The sequence below is a fragment of the Bufo bufo genome, chromosome 2, assembly GCF_905171765.1.
Source record: "Bufo bufo chromosome 2, aBufBuf1.1, whole genome shotgun sequence".
NCBI lineage: Eukaryota > Metazoa > Chordata > Amphibia > Anura > Bufonidae > Bufo > Bufo bufo.
This window is the reverse complement of record NC_053390.1, coordinates 465,029,819-465,044,933: the sequence shown is the minus strand read 5'-3', so window position 1 is coordinate 465,044,933 and position 15,115 is coordinate 465,029,819. Positions and strand designations below refer to the sequence as shown.

At 43.8% G+C, this 15,115-nt stretch overlaps 1 protein-coding gene across 2 annotated transcripts in view; it reads left to right on the top strand.

Annotated features, from left to right (window-relative positions):
• Window positions 1-10,545, top strand: part of ARRDC2 (arrestin domain containing 2) — a 54,010-nt gene extending 43,465 nt beyond the window's left edge. Inside the window, exons 1-8 of one of the 2 annotated variants that reach the window (XM_040417662.1) lie at window positions 919-1,239; window positions 1,681-1,747; window positions 2,960-3,107; window positions 4,463-4,565; window positions 5,626-5,882; window positions 5,988-6,150; window positions 6,857-7,008; window positions 8,692-10,545. In XM_040417662.1, the coding sequence (XP_040273596.1) occupies window positions 966-1,239; window positions 1,681-1,747; window positions 2,960-3,107; window positions 4,463-4,565; window positions 5,626-5,882; window positions 5,988-6,150; window positions 6,857-7,008; window positions 8,692-8,745 (1,218 nt within the window). In that variant the 5' untranslated portion in view covers window positions 919-965 and the 3' untranslated portion in view covers window positions 8,746-10,545. Of the gene's footprint in view, window positions 1-918; window positions 1,240-1,680; window positions 1,748-2,959; window positions 3,108-4,462; window positions 4,566-5,625; window positions 5,883-5,987; window positions 6,151-6,856; window positions 7,009-8,691 lie in introns of those variants that run through there. The other variant, XM_040417663.1, reaches the window with a different exon arrangement.
• Window positions 10,546-15,115: the final 4,570 nt, after the last annotated feature.

Here is a 15,115-nt window from a genome sequence, read left to right as displayed (position 1 = left end):
GGCATGTTCCTTGTTTTGCTCCTCTCTGTTCTCCTGACATGTCTCTTCTAATACATGGGGTCTTTATGAAGTAGCAATTCTGGAGCATCTTCGAAGTCTGTATTGTGCCAGCCTCCATTATTCCTATTAAAAGTTTCTGAACAGAAAATTGTGGCCTGTATCAGACTATGTAGGGGCACAACACTTTGACAGAGGGAATAGTAACACCCAGTTGTCAATTTATTTCTAAACCTTTCAGGAGGGATAACAGAGGAACTGCAGAATGCAGAGTTAGGCTACGTCTACACGACGACATTCGTCGCGCGACAATTTTTATAATGGCAGGCTATAGTGTCGCACTGCAACATGCAACATGCTGCGACGCGACAGTCGCAGAAAATCCATTCGAGATGGATTTTTCTGCGACTGTCGCAGTCGCAGCATGTTGCATGTTGCAGTGCGACACCATATACTGCCATTATAAAAATTGTTGCGCAACATTGGTGCAACAAAATGTCGCGCGACAAATGTTGCAGTGTAGTTGTGCCCTATCTGTCGCGCGACAAATGTCGTCGTGTAGACGTAGCCTTATAATGGCAGGCTATAGTGTCGCACTGCAACATACTGCGACGCAACAGTCGCGGCGTGTCGCAAGTTGATGGTGGACACCATAGACTGCCATTATAAAAATTGTCGCAGGACAAATGTGGTCTTGAAGGTCTTCCCTGGTGGCCGCCACCTCCAGGTGTACACCTGAAAGCACTCGCAGGCAGGGTGACAGGGTGTGTACTGCGCTTGTTTTGCTCAAGAAAACTTAGAGCTCCGTCCCCGAATCGGACGTTCATCGGTTAGCCACGCCCTCTCCGAGCTCCCATTGGCTGGGAGAGTTGTTTCTCCTTTGGGGACACGCCCCGCTGAGTTCTGGGTATAAAGGGAGTTGCTGGCGCTCGGCTTTGGTGTTGTGCGTACAGAACTGGTCAGTCAGGATGATATTTGATAACGTGAAGCAGTTCCTTGTAGTCCTGGACTGCTCCGAAGAAGACGGTCCTCCGGTGTTCAGCAGCGGCCACGCGGTGTCCGGGAAGGTGCTAGTGGAACTTGTGAGGGACGCCAAGGTGGAGTCGGTGAAGCTGCATGCAGGCGGCTACGCTAAGGTGCACTGGACGGAGTCCCGCAGCGCGGGCTCCAGCACTGCCTACACCCAGACCTACAGCGACGAGGTGGAGTACCTGAGTCTGAGGGAGAACCTAATGCAGACAGGTGAGGGCCAGTCCTGCTCCTTACACCTAGCCGTATCCAAAGCCCTTTACTTCAGCATGTCCTCTACTGCTCTCTGTTGTCAGCCCGTACTCTTCAGTGGGGTTACTGACCTGAAATCCCTTCCCCCAACCAGCCATGTAGTATCAGTAGCTCTTATATGGTACATGTGTATATAGTGTAAGCCTGTGCTCATGGAAGATGCCATGCTCCAGTATGCCAGTGGCTGCCAGCTGTGCTGCCACTTTTACAGGTGCTGGAGGCAGCTGTATTCGCTTATGTCTTGGTGGTGTGGTTTCCTGTCATTTAACATACTGAACCATGTAAAACCCAAGCATGTGACTAACCACAAATTTAAAGGTACCGTGTAGTGGTATGTGTGTGGCAGGAAATACTGTAAGATCCAGTTCACATGTCTGGCATTCTCTTTGTGTCTCTATGCAGACAACGGCACGATTCATGTTCTACCGGCAGGAAGACACGAGTTTCCCTTCACCTTTCAGCTGCCAGAGTAAGTCTATGAAGCCAAGACTTTGCCATTATGAGGACCTGCCTACACCAGGTTAACGAAGACTTGCATGTGACATAGGGCAGATGACAGCCTGTGCTTGTGTTTATAGACTTCGAGAGTTAAGGTGCATTGAGAGGACAATGGGCGACTTTCATCTCCGGGTGGTGTCTGAGTGTAGAATGGGCACGGACCATTGGTTTTTGGTAATAAAATGGCAGCATGCAATTTGCCTGTGAAGAAATCCATACTCATCTGCTCTGTTGTGGCTGTCATCACTGGATTTCCAGGCTCCATCTATCAACTTCTGCACAGACCTGGTCATGTGTGCCACTGCTGCCAATGGCTGGCAGTAGTAGCCACTTGTCCCCAAGAGGCATGTCACTGCTGGGGCACATGACACTTGGATATGTCACTGCTGAGAACAGCCATTTGGTTCAGTGGTGCACGTGAACCTGTCTAAGTTGACAGATGGGGTCTGAAAATCTAGTGAAGAGCTCTGCAGAGCAGCAGGTGAGTATGGACTTTTCCACAGGTACTGCTGGCTGGGGGGGGGGGGGGGGGGGGCAGGTTTAAAAACTTTGCAGTGTGCAGACAGCAAGGAGTCCTAGTATGCATGCACCCCTGCCAGATTTCCCTGTGCACAGTAAGGCTCCATTCACACGTCCGCAATTTCGTTCCACATTTTGCGGAACGGAATTGCGGACCCATTCATTCCTATGGGGCAGCATGATGTGCTCCCCGGACACAGAAATGCGTATCCGCACTTCCGTGTCCGCACTTCCGTTCCGCAAAAAAATAGAACATGTCCTATTCTTGTCCGCAATTCCGGACAAGAACAGGCATATTCTATTAGTGCCGGCAATGTGCTGTCTGCAAAATGCGGAACGCACATTGCCGCTTTCCGTGTTTTGCGGCTCCGTCGATCCGCAAAACACGTTGCGGATGTGTGAATGGAGCCTAATGGGAAGAAATCTGTCAGTCGATAGTTGTAAGCGTTTGGAAGCCCACATGTCATGAATACATCAAACTCCTCACTAGCTGCTTGACCGCCGCTGAAATCAGAGGATGGCATAGCAAGGGTGATGGGGTTCCTTTTAAGCTGTAGGATCATGCTTGGCGAACTTGCATGTGTATATCAGGGTGTTGCAGTTGGCACTTTGTACCATCATGGCTCTTCCTCTGCTAATGTAATATCTTGGCCATATCTTGCAGGAACTTGGTGACCTCCTTTGAAGGTAAACATGGATGTGTTCGCTACTGGATCAAAGCAAAACTGCACCGTCCATGGTCAACAGTCAAGAAGACAAAGAAGGAATTTACTGTGATTGAACCCATAGATATCAACACCCCAGACCTTCTGGTAAGATAACAGCCATTGTTTGGGGTACCTTAATACACCACTAGTCTATCCCGAGAGTCCCGTTGTGCTTAAGTGGAGTAGCGGCAGGAATAGGGGGCATGTTCTTGTGGTTGGAACCCCCCTGATCACACATGTATCACTTAGCCCAAAAAGTTGTCATTCTGAGACTGCTACAGAATGCTACATTTAAAGCAGTACATTTTAAAGGGAACCTGTCACCTGGATTTTGTGTATAGAGCTGAGGACATGGGTTGCTAGATGGCCACTAGCACATCCGCAATACCCAGTCCCCATAGCTCTGTGTGCTTTTATTGTGTAAAAAAAACAAAAACGATTTTATACATATGCTAATTAACCTGAGATGAGTCAGAGCTTGAAAATATGCCTCTTATCTGGTCACACAAGTAAGATATGACTCTTTTACGTTAATTTGCATAAAGGGAGGGAAACACAAAAATGCATAATACTTATTGAATTCGTCTGCAAATGAAATTAAAAGTGTAATTTATATGTTTAGGGTAACACCATGAACATTTAGAAATGCTCAGTGAGGGTAGCATAGTAGAGGTGACAGGTTCCCTTTAAGTCCACTTTCACACTGGCGTTTTGGCTTTCCGTTTGAGATCCGTTCAGGGCTCTCACAAGCGGTCCATAACGGATCAGTTTTGCCCAATTGCATTCTGAATGGATAAGGATCCGCTCAGAATGCTTCAGTTTGCATCAGTTCAGTCTCCATTCTGCTTTGGAGGTGGACAGCGTTTTGGTGTCCGTCTGATGAAACTGAGCCAAACGGATCCGTCCTGACACACAATGTAAGTCGATGGGGATGGGTCCGTTTTTCACTAGCACAATATAAAACTGATCTGTCCTCCATTGACACCTCCCCCCCCCCCCCCCGATCTAGTGAAATGAATGTCAAATTGAAAAGGAAAAGTCCAGCTTCCAGACAACGTGTTCAAGCTTTAATAAATAAGTGCTTTAAAATCCAACATGTACATCCAAGTCTATGCATTTCAGATAATTTCATACAGATCCTTACTCATGACAAAGAGAAACTTTTTTTTGTCATGAGTAAGGATCTGTATGAAATGATCTGAAATGCGTAGACTTGGATGTACATGTTGGATTTTAAAGCACTTATTAAAGCTTGAACACGTCTGCAAGTTGGACTCTTCCTTCTCAATTCGCTATCACTTAGTTCCTGCCGTATGTCTTCCTACAAACGCAAGACCAGGTGAGCCTCTCTACACCCCCCCCCCCCCTCCCTTTATGGATTGAAAGCCGTAAACGGAACAAAAAAGTTTGTGTGCAAGAGGCCTAAACTGTATAGCTTACTGACCTAAACCTTTCTTCAGGCTCCTCAGGCTGGTACTAAAGAGAAGATTGCACATGCCTGGTACTGCAACCTGGGACAAGTCTCAGTCACTGCCAAGATTGACCGGAAGGGATATACTCCAGGTCTGTAGAGATACGTGGCTGCTTTGCTTTCTCTGCATACAGATGACAATTGCATAGTTATATCAACCACATAGGCGATTAGTTTTAAGAGAAAAGCTATCACATCACATGGTCATAAAGGGCTTGTTTAGTTTACAAAAATAAAATCAGACAACGCCTGTAAATCCTTATTTTTTTTTTCCCTGGTGGAAACCACTGTTTAAAGGGGGTTCTGCACTTTGTTTTAACTGATCTATCCTCTGGATAGACCATCAGCTTCTGATCGGCGGGGGTCCGACACCTGGGACCACCGCCGATCAGCTGTTTGAGAAGGCAGCGGGGCTCCATCAGCGCCGCGGCCTTCTCACTGTTTACCGCTGCCCCACTGACGTCACGACTAGTATCAACTAGCGTGGGCGTGGCTAAGCTCCATTTAAGTGAAGAGGTTAGCCCCGCCCACGCGAGTTGATAATAGTCGTGACGTCAGTGGGCCGGCGGTAAACTGTGAGAAGGCCGCGGCGCTGCTGGAGCGCCGCTGCCTTCTCAAACAGCTGATCGACAGGGGTCCCGGGTGTCGGACCCCCGCTGATCAGAAGCTGATGATCTATCCAGAGGATAGATCAGTTAAAACAAAGTGCAGAACCCCTTTAAAGGCTCGTTCACATGAAAGTGTGCTGCCTGTTGCATTTGTGGCTCCGCAATTACACGGGCACTGTTCCGTGGCCATTCCGCATTACGGATGTGGAGGTATTCATTTCAATGGGTCCGGAGATGCGGAACGCAACACTACAGGAGCGCTACGGAGTGCTTTCTGGTTCAGTTCCGTACAAAGAGAACTTGCTCTATCTTTTTTTGCGGAACGGAAGGATCGCGGATCCATTCAAGTGAATGGGTCTGCGATTCCCATGTGCCTGGTCCACAGCACGGGCTTCACAGTTGTGTGAACGAGCCCTAACAATGTGGTTTAACCAGTGACAGGGTCATGTGACCTGCCACAGTTTGTGACTTGAATACCCCTTTTAATTCTCATTTAAGGTTATAAAGGGGTTCCACAACAGTTAACCCAATTTTTTTCCTTCAGGTGAAGTAATTCCTATTTTTGCGGAGATTGATAACTGTACCAGTCGAACTGTTCTTCCTAAAGCAGCCATAATACAGTCTCAGACCTTTATTGCACGTGGTGCATTGAAACAGAAGAAATCTGTAGTAGCTACCTTGGCTGGAGATTCTGTACTTGCAGGAAAGCGAGAGACTTGGCATGGTAGAGCTCTGAAAATCCCTCCACTTGGACCATCCATTATGCAGTGCCGAATTATTAGAGTGGAATATGCTTTGAAGGTAATGCTTCCTCATAATCCCATTAACTCTGTATAATGTCTTGAGGTTTACCGGATTACATGGCATTTATACAGTATCACTTTATTTTTATTTTTATCCTTTTAGGTGTGTGTAGAAATCCCAGGTTCCTCCAAATTACTCTTGGAGCTGCCATTGGTGATTGGAACCATTCCACTCCATCCTTTTGGGAGCCGAACCTCCAGCGTTGGTAGTCAGTACAGTGTGAATCTGGACTGGCGGTATATGACCGTCCCAGAGCTACCAGAACGTAAGTTTCTAAGTAATCCTGTATATATTCAGATATGTGGCACTCAAGTAAGTGAAAGAAGCATTTATTTTACTTCATTACTTGGCAAGCACACGTTATTAAACTGCAGTGTGTGGGTGTTCTTACAAGGCAATAAATTGTGACGTTTCGGTCCAAAAAAAACTTTTTCGAACACTCACTTAGAAATAGTGAGGTATGGTGTAACTTCAACTAATGCAGCAAGTTACACCATACCTCACGCTATTTCCCTATCTCTATGGTGATAGTGTTTTGAAAAAGGTCACAATTGTGATTGCTTTGTGAAAAAACACAATAAAAGAAGAATTCCATTACTTGCAGTGTTCAGCTTCATATTTTTCTAAGGCTGGATTCACATATGTGCTGTGAATTCCAGCAGTCTGTTCTGGCGGAGAAACAGACTGCCGATATCCAGTGTATACTGGCTTTCAGCCTGACAAAAAATACTACATGCCTGACAAAAATACTACACTCAGTATTTTTTTTGTCTGTCTGAAAGCGCCTGGATCCCATTAAATGAATGGGGATCTGGCGGTGCACATCCAGCTATGCTGAATACCATGAACTCTGGCAGTCTGTTTCTCTGCCAGGACAGACTTCCGTAGTTCAGTGCATATATGAACCCAGCCTTAGTCTTCTTAAGAAGTTCTATTTCTAGATAACTAACATTTATTGTCTTTTACCATAGCACCTCCTGAATACTCATCCATTGTCTCAGAAGAGGAGGTTCAAAACCGCTTAGCTCCTCCACGCCATGCTAGTATGGGCTGTATTCTAGAAGGGCCATTTTATGCATATATCCAGGAGTTCAGAAACAGACCTCCTCCTATCTACTCGGAGGTAAGAATTGACATTAGCCTTAAAGGGAGTCTGTTGCCTAATCTGAGCATTTTAGACCGCTCAGATCAGGTTATAGACTGTTTGGGGCCACATTACAATGGTACATCTTGTTTGTGTCCCTTGTCGAGATCGTGAAAAATACACTTTATGAACTTATGCAAATTAGCTTTGGCAAGCACCATGTGGCGGCGTTACTGTCGCAAGTGCAAAGGCCCCTCTGATGTGCCCAGAAAACCACACCTCTTTATGCCCTCCGGCCCGCCCTTCTTTCCTACCATCACGTCCTCCTCTGCCTCCCAGATCTTTTCCTCCACGGTTGGCCTGCACATGCACACTGCTCTGCCCATTATGGGCAGAGGAACCACCAGTCATATTGCGCATGCGCTGGTCTTTTGGCACGGAAGTGACGAGTGGCACCCAAAGACCGGCGCATGCGCAATATGACTGGTGGTTCCTCTGCCCATAATGGGCAGAGCAGTGCGCATGTGCAGGCCAATCGTGGAGCGGTGCACGAGCGAGATCTGGTAGGCAGAGGAGGATGTGATGGTAGGAAAGAAGGGTGGGCCAGAGGGCTGAAAGGTGTGGTTTTCTGGGCACATCGCCCAGGGGCTTAGGCACTTGCGGTAGTTACGCCGCCCCTGAGCACTTGCTGAAGCTAATTTGCATAAGTTTATAAAGTGTATTTTTCATGATCTCAACGAGGTACAATTGTAATGGGGCCCAAACGATCTATAACCTAATCTGAGCGGTCTAAAACACGCAGATTAGGTGACAGACTCCCTTTAATATTTAGATATTTTAGCCTTTTTTTTTTTTTACCTGGTTGCTATAGTAATAATTTGTAATTCTCTCTGGCTAGAACATCTACTACCTTCTGCTGATGAACTAAATTTTACTCGGCACTCTTTAGTTAAATGTACAAATTGTATAGTCGTTATGTGGAGTTTCGGACCTGTTAAGGGTGTGTCTATAAAAAAAAATAACCCGTCAGCAGGATGAGCCCCACTAAACAAGACATACTGTCTGGTAGGGTTGATACTGCTGATTAAAACGATACTTGTATTGTGAAAATCTGTTGTGATGTTTGAGAGGGAAAAAAAAATGTTGTGCATATGTGGGAGGGCTTCAGTGCACCAAGGGCAGGGGCCAGCACTTGCAAACCGAGGTGCACTAAAGGTGTATTACACACCTCTTGGTGCACTGGAGCCCTAATTTGCATAAATGTTTGCTTGTTTGTTCCCCTCTGGAATGCTGAAACTAATTTTCACAAGACAGTATCAACAGTGGGCCTGGTTTACGAAGGTTGATCCTGGTGACAGGACCTGTTTAAAAACCAGGTCTCTTGGACTCCTTTCTTAAAATACAAACTCTGGGTGAGCCTTGTCAGTCTGTGTCCTCCCATTGTCACACTGGGTGCATCTAGAGCCATACTATACTGGCATGGCTGTTGTGCCCACCAAGCAGACCCTCACGGATACCACATTGATGCCTAACCTAATATTCATTAGTCTTTCACCCTGAAAACTCTAGAAACTTTTTTTTTTTAATCCTGTCCTAAGTGGGAACCAAGCTGTGTCAACCACTTAATGGCTTTGTTAAGCAGAAGTCTAATCAATACCTAGAAGATGAAGACACTGATTCAGAGTATAAAATGCAAACACTGAATATTTTTATTTTTCGTAGGTTGATCCCAATCCACCCACTCCAGATATACGTCCACGTTGCATGACCTGTTGAAGGAGGATGCCTAAGAATTTTATCTACAATTCAATGAAAGCAGATGATTCTTGCAAAGACTGAAAGTGCCCCCTAACTCCTGTCCATAGGGCTGTTTGTCATTGCATCTCTCACTGGGATGGGACTCGAGGCAGATTTAGGAGTGTGACAGGTCTTTTTGCAGCTGGGATCTTACAACCCACTCGGTATGTAGGGAGGCTGCGCAAAATGAATAATGTGCAGGGCCCTTAAGTCGGAGATGGGTGATCCAATAACCACTAATAATTCCCTGGTCATTGCAGGCCAGGAGTGTTAAAGGTTCCATTTGACTGCACTGTGGATGGTCTCAAGATGGTGTTTTTCCCACAGATAAATCTTTAACCCGAAAGCTGTTGCCTTATTTTGAAGGATTGGAAACCTTTCATGCGATATATTAATCCTGACTAGCTGTTCTGAGACGTTTCCCTCTCTTGTCTAGTAATATTGCATATTGTAATGAAGGACTTGGTATACTAGACACAAGCTATATTTTACAGCCAAGACAATCTAATTATACCAAAATCTTTCACCACACGTTGCTGTATACAAAGAGTTCTGTGGCCCCAATTAGCTATTTCTTGCTGTCGATTAGTTGTTAACTCTGGTTTATATGTAGATTGAAGTACATGTAAAAGTAACCATTTTATCTGGTGGACTTCTTCTGAAATGACATCTTTATGAGGAAACTCATAAACACTGCACAATGTAAAAGCCATATATAAAAAAATGTGAAATAACTTTGAAATTATGTTCCTGATGAATTTGGCTTTGTCAAACACCTTGTAAGCTCTTGGTGTGAGTGAAGAAGTCAATTGCCATAAAGTAAAATTAATGAATGATTCTGTTTTTTGTATGTGAAGCACAAACGTACTTTAAAATGTGGCCATTTTTCAGTATTATTGAATTGGAAAAATTGGTCAAAGATTTAAAGTGACTTTGAACCTTATGGTGCTAAAGTGCCTTAAATGTTCGGAGATTTTTTTTGATGTGTGTGTGTATATATATTTTCATATAGCCTTTTGTTAAATAGGTCTATTACTTTGCCTTATTGTATATTATAGCCTTCTTGCCTTTTTGGCCATGCAAAGGTACTTTGGTGGTCTATAGTTAAATTACCAAACTCGTTCCTCAGAACTTAAAGGGTTTTTCCGGATTTAACTAATGACCTATCCCTAGGATAGGCCATAAATATCAGATCTGGGTTCCAACACCTCAAACCCCTGCTGATTTTTGGTGGTGGGGGAGGAATCCGGCAGTAGAAGTGAACGCCAGAACTACACAGCTCCGTCTACTGTGTAGAGGACGGAAGTGGTTACTACAGTGTTGATCCCATTTCCTTCAATAGTAGCAGTGTTCCAGCTCCATACACTACACAAGGTATGTTGCTGCCTAGTTCTGGTTCTTGACCTTCTCCCAATAAGCTCATCAGTGAGGGTGTGGGATGTTGGATCCCCCCAACTGATCATGGATTGTCAAATCCTAGCTCTGTTTACATCTGCATTGTGGTTTCCATTATAAAGGGAAACCAGGACACTGTCCGATTTTTCTCATGTTGGACATCAATGAACCTGCTTTACTTATAACGGAGCCTCTGATGCAGGTTTAAACAGAGCTTATGTGTAAGAAGTGAAATGTTGCATATTTGCTATGGCATTATTATTGCACTTTATTGTGTTACTGTATTGAGATAAGAATTGACTCACTGTCTGCTTTGAGCCAAATGTGTCTTTTTTTTTTTTTTTTTTTTTTTTTTTTTTTTTATGCATTTGTATTGACCAACTTGGTTTTTCCTAAAATAAAGCATTTTATATTACTATCAAATGGTCCCCGCCTTTTAACAATCTTTTATTGCCTCGTAGCAATCCAGACACACTTCAGAAGCCAGTGACGGTTAGTTACTGTTTGATCAGTTTGCATGGAGATTTTTATTTATTTTTGCAAAAGTTTACTGTCATGTTTTGCCTTCACTCATGATAGCACCACAAGAGAGGATCCGCCCCCATAGACCGGAAACCAGTAGTACAAAAAAGCGTAGGCTCTCTTCCCACTTCAGTATGGTTTCTTGGCTCAGGAGGGGAAACCTGTAGTGCATGTGTGGCTTCTGCACTTTGAGAGCCCTTTACCTGCAGTTCCACGTCCTCATGGTGAGCTGCATTTTCTGGAGTGCACTGTGGGGGATCTGCAGAGACACAGCAGCCTCTGAGAGGGGGCTTGGAACGTTGGAGGGCATGGTACTTGGTTGCGTCAGTTGGCGCACTAAAGTACAGACTTAAGTCTACTTGGGGTGGGGGTGGAGAGTAGCAGGAAGTTCCTGAGCCTGACCAGCATTCCAGGAAGTGGAGCACCCTGCAAAGGAGGCTTGGGACCTGACATTTGTCATGACGCCTGTGTATGACGTTTCAGGAGCGTGCATATGAGACTGCGGCACCCGGAAGTAGCTGCTGGCATGGTATATGGGAACTTGTAAACACTGGGTGCGTGTTCTTAAACAGGAATGCTGCATTTCACTGGCAGCAGTAGGAAAGGAGGGGCATCCACTCCAGCCCTGGTACCTTGTGAAGGCAGGTGAGCGGCCTCTAGCCAGGTCATATGTGAAGTTTGTTTCTGGTGTGTATATGTGTGTATGTATGTATGTGTGTGTGTGTGTATATATATATATATATATATATATATATATAATAAATTTCAGGTCTGCATGACGAGACTGTGGCAGAAGAATCTCCATTTTATAAGTATAGGCAGGCATGCCACGGGAGCAGAAATCTAAACTTGTCCAGCCAGTCAATAATTAGTTTTCCTCAGAAGGTAAAGGATTTTTGCTCTTTTGACAATCTCTATTCTGATGCTTCCTCTTTCTCCTCTGACGATGATGGAAAAGTAGGGAGACCTTGTTATCCTTTGGAAGATGTAAATAGGTTAAGTCAACTATAGGCATAGAAGATTCAAAAGTTCAGGATATCATGGTTGGAGGACTCGAATCTAGGCATCATATTTCCGGTGCACAAAACGTAGCGGCTTTAATTAAGGGTGAATGGAAGAAACCAAATAAGTTTTTATTTAAAAAAAATATATAGAAAATACCCCTTTTCTGAGGAAGACTGTGCTTAGTGGAATAAGGCCCCTAGGACAGATGTTGGCATTTCTAAAGTAGCCAGAAAATCTGCTCTACCTTTTTGAGGATATGGGGACAAAAAAAGGCTGATGGCTTTTTACTGGGTGTATGGGAAGCCTCCTTTAACCAGCTATTGTGCCCACTTGTACCACTTGCTCTTTGATTGTTTGGCTATCTGAATTGGAAGACCAAATTAAAGTAAATTTCCTAGGAAGGAGTTTTTAGCGGGGCTTCCTACCATTAAAAAAGCAGCCGATTTTTTTTTTCTTTAGCAGGCGCCTTCGCAGACTCCATTAGGCTGGCTGCTAGGTCCTCAGCTATCTCTAATTCTGCACGCAAGGCCTTGTGGTTTAAAAATTGGGGTGGAGACTCTCTTTTCAGAAAGTCTTTGTGCAGTCCCTTGTGAGGGAGAATATCTTTTTGGTACAGCCTTGGAAGAGCTCTTGAAAAAGGCGGCAGATAGAAAGAAAACTTTTCCAGGTCAGCCTTTCCTCTCCTCCAGAGGAAGGTTTAGCCGTTCCTTTTATCCCTTCAGAAAGCATAGAGAAGAGAGACAAAGAATATAGGTTCAGATCCCAAAGGAAGGGTGGAAGAGGATTTTTCTTTAATCAATCCTTTGGTGAGAAAAAATATAATGTTCTGGTGAAAAAAACATACTGTTCTTACAGAACAATTTTATAAATGTAAAAAAAAAAAAGCGACATCGTTTCCAAGTAAAAAGAGAAAATTCAGGATGGAAACAGTCTGCAATAAATTGGCTTTTTCCCTGGTTGTTTAATGTTTTAGACATAAAAGATGCCTATTCTCACGTCCCTATGCATCGAGACAGTGGCAGTAGAATTAGATGGGAATACCAGGCATCTGCAATTCCAGGTAGTTCGCTTTGGACTTTCAATGGCACCAAGAGTGTTCACAAAGGTTGCATTAGAAATGGGGGGGAGGAGGAATGGATATTTTGTTTATTCCTTATCTGGATGATTTTGTAACTGAGCTGGAGGAGGGCAGTAGATGTAGTCTCAGATTTGAAGAAACTGGGATGGATCCTGAATCTAGAAAAGTCAAACCTAAACCTTCACAGATCCAAAATAATTTTTGGGCTTAATCTTGGATTCAAAGAAGCAGCAGTGTGTATATGTGTGTGTGTGTGTGTGTGTGTAATATATATATATATATATATATATATATATATATATATATATATATATATATATATATATATATATATATATATATATATATTTTATTTCCTGATCAAAAGTTTAAGACCACTTAAAATGGCAAAAAATCATATTTAGCATGGCTGGATCTTAACAAAGTTCCAAGTAGAGCTTCAACATGCAACAAGAAGAAATGGGAGTGAGACAAAACATTTTTTTGAGCATTCAATTTAATGAAAACAACAAACTGAAACGGGCTGTTTTTCAGCTGATCAAAAGTTTAGGACCACACCTCCAAAAAAAAAAAAAAAACTGCACGAAGGCCATCTACTGCCTGGAACTGTTGTCCATTTTTGTAAACTTCCCTTGCCATCCATCCCCAAAGTTTTTCAATTGGATTTAGATCAGTGGAACACGCAGGATGGGCCAAAAGAGTGATGTTGTTCTCCTGGAAGAAGTCCCTTGTCCTGCGGGCATTGTGTACTGTAGCGTTGTCCTGTTGAAAAACCCAGTCGTTACCACAGACGAGGGTCCTCAGTCATGAGGAATGCTCTCCGCAACATCTGGACATAGCCAGCAGCTTTTTGACACCCCTGCACTTCCTGAAGCTCCATTGTTCCACTGAAGGAAAAAACATCTCAGGTGGGATCTGCTTGTCATGCCAGTAACTTTGGAAACCATCAGGACCATCAAGGTAAAAAAAAATTCTCATCAGAATAAAACTTTCTTCCACCTTTTTGAATGTCCCATGTTTTGGTGCTCTTGCAAAGTCCAAACGAGCAGTTCTGTGGTGTTCAAGGAGACTAGGTCTTTGAAGACGTTTTTTGTTTTTGAAGCCCTTCGGTCTCAGATGCTGTCTGATGGTTATGGGGCTGCAGTTAGCACCAGTAAGGGCCTTAATTTCGGTCGAGGATCGTCCAGTGTCTTGACGGACAGCCAATTGGATCCTCCGGCTCAGGGCTGATGAAATTTTTTTTTGGGTCTTCCACTTGACTTTTTTGTTCCATGACCCTCAGGATCATTTAAGAAATTCCAAATTACTGTCTTACTGCGTCCCACCTCAGCAGCGATGGCGCGCTGTGAGACCCTGCTTATGCAATTCAACAACCCGACCACGTTCAAAAAGGGAGTTTTTTTTTTTTTTGCCTTTGCCATCACAACATGTGACTACCTGACAGAAAATGACATTGAATCCACATCTTTGCACAGATTTGGCCTTTTAAAGGCATGTGGTCCTAAAATTTGGATCAGCTGAAAAACAGCCTATTTCAGTTTAATCGTTATTTTTAATTTAATTGAATGCTCAAAAATTTTCTCATTTCTTCTTGTTGCATGTTGAAGCTCTACTTGGAACCTTGTTAAGATCCAACAATGTAAAGATTTTTTTTTTTCCATTTTTCAAGTAGTCAAACTTTTGATCAGGTGTGTGTGTGTGTATAAAATATATATTTTTTTTTAAATAGGAGATAAGAAATTCAGATTACAAGTGAGGATATGAGATTTGACCAAGAATCCACTAATCTCATTAAAGAAAGGTATGTCAACTTTGGGTACTCTGACATCTTGTATTCCTGTGATACTATGGGCCCAGTTACATTACAGAGAGCTCCAGCCTGGAAGGGGAGAGTAGCCCCTAGAGGCAAAAATGTTGGTTTCAGACCAGACTATCGAGAGCCTGGATTGGTGGTCGGTAAAAGAGAACTCGGGGTTCCTTTAGAAATTGGGAGACCTTTATGTTTGATAACAGACGCAAGTCCTTGAGGTTGAGCGGCTCACATTCAGAACCATTCCTTTCAGGGGCTGTGGAGAGGCAGGTTGAAAGCAGCATCCTCCAATATGAAAGAACTGATGGATGTGAAGTATGCAATGTTAAAGGTTCTTCCAATGTTATGAGAGACATTTAAGGATCATGTCCGACAACAGAACTATAGTATCATTCATATACAGACTGTGGGAACCAAGAACAGAAGTCTGATGGCCAGGGAAATTATTTTGCTAGCAGAACAAAGTTGCAGGTCTATTTTGGAGGTCCACATCAAGGAATCGGAGAATGTGCAGGCAGGCTTTCTCAGTCGACATTTGA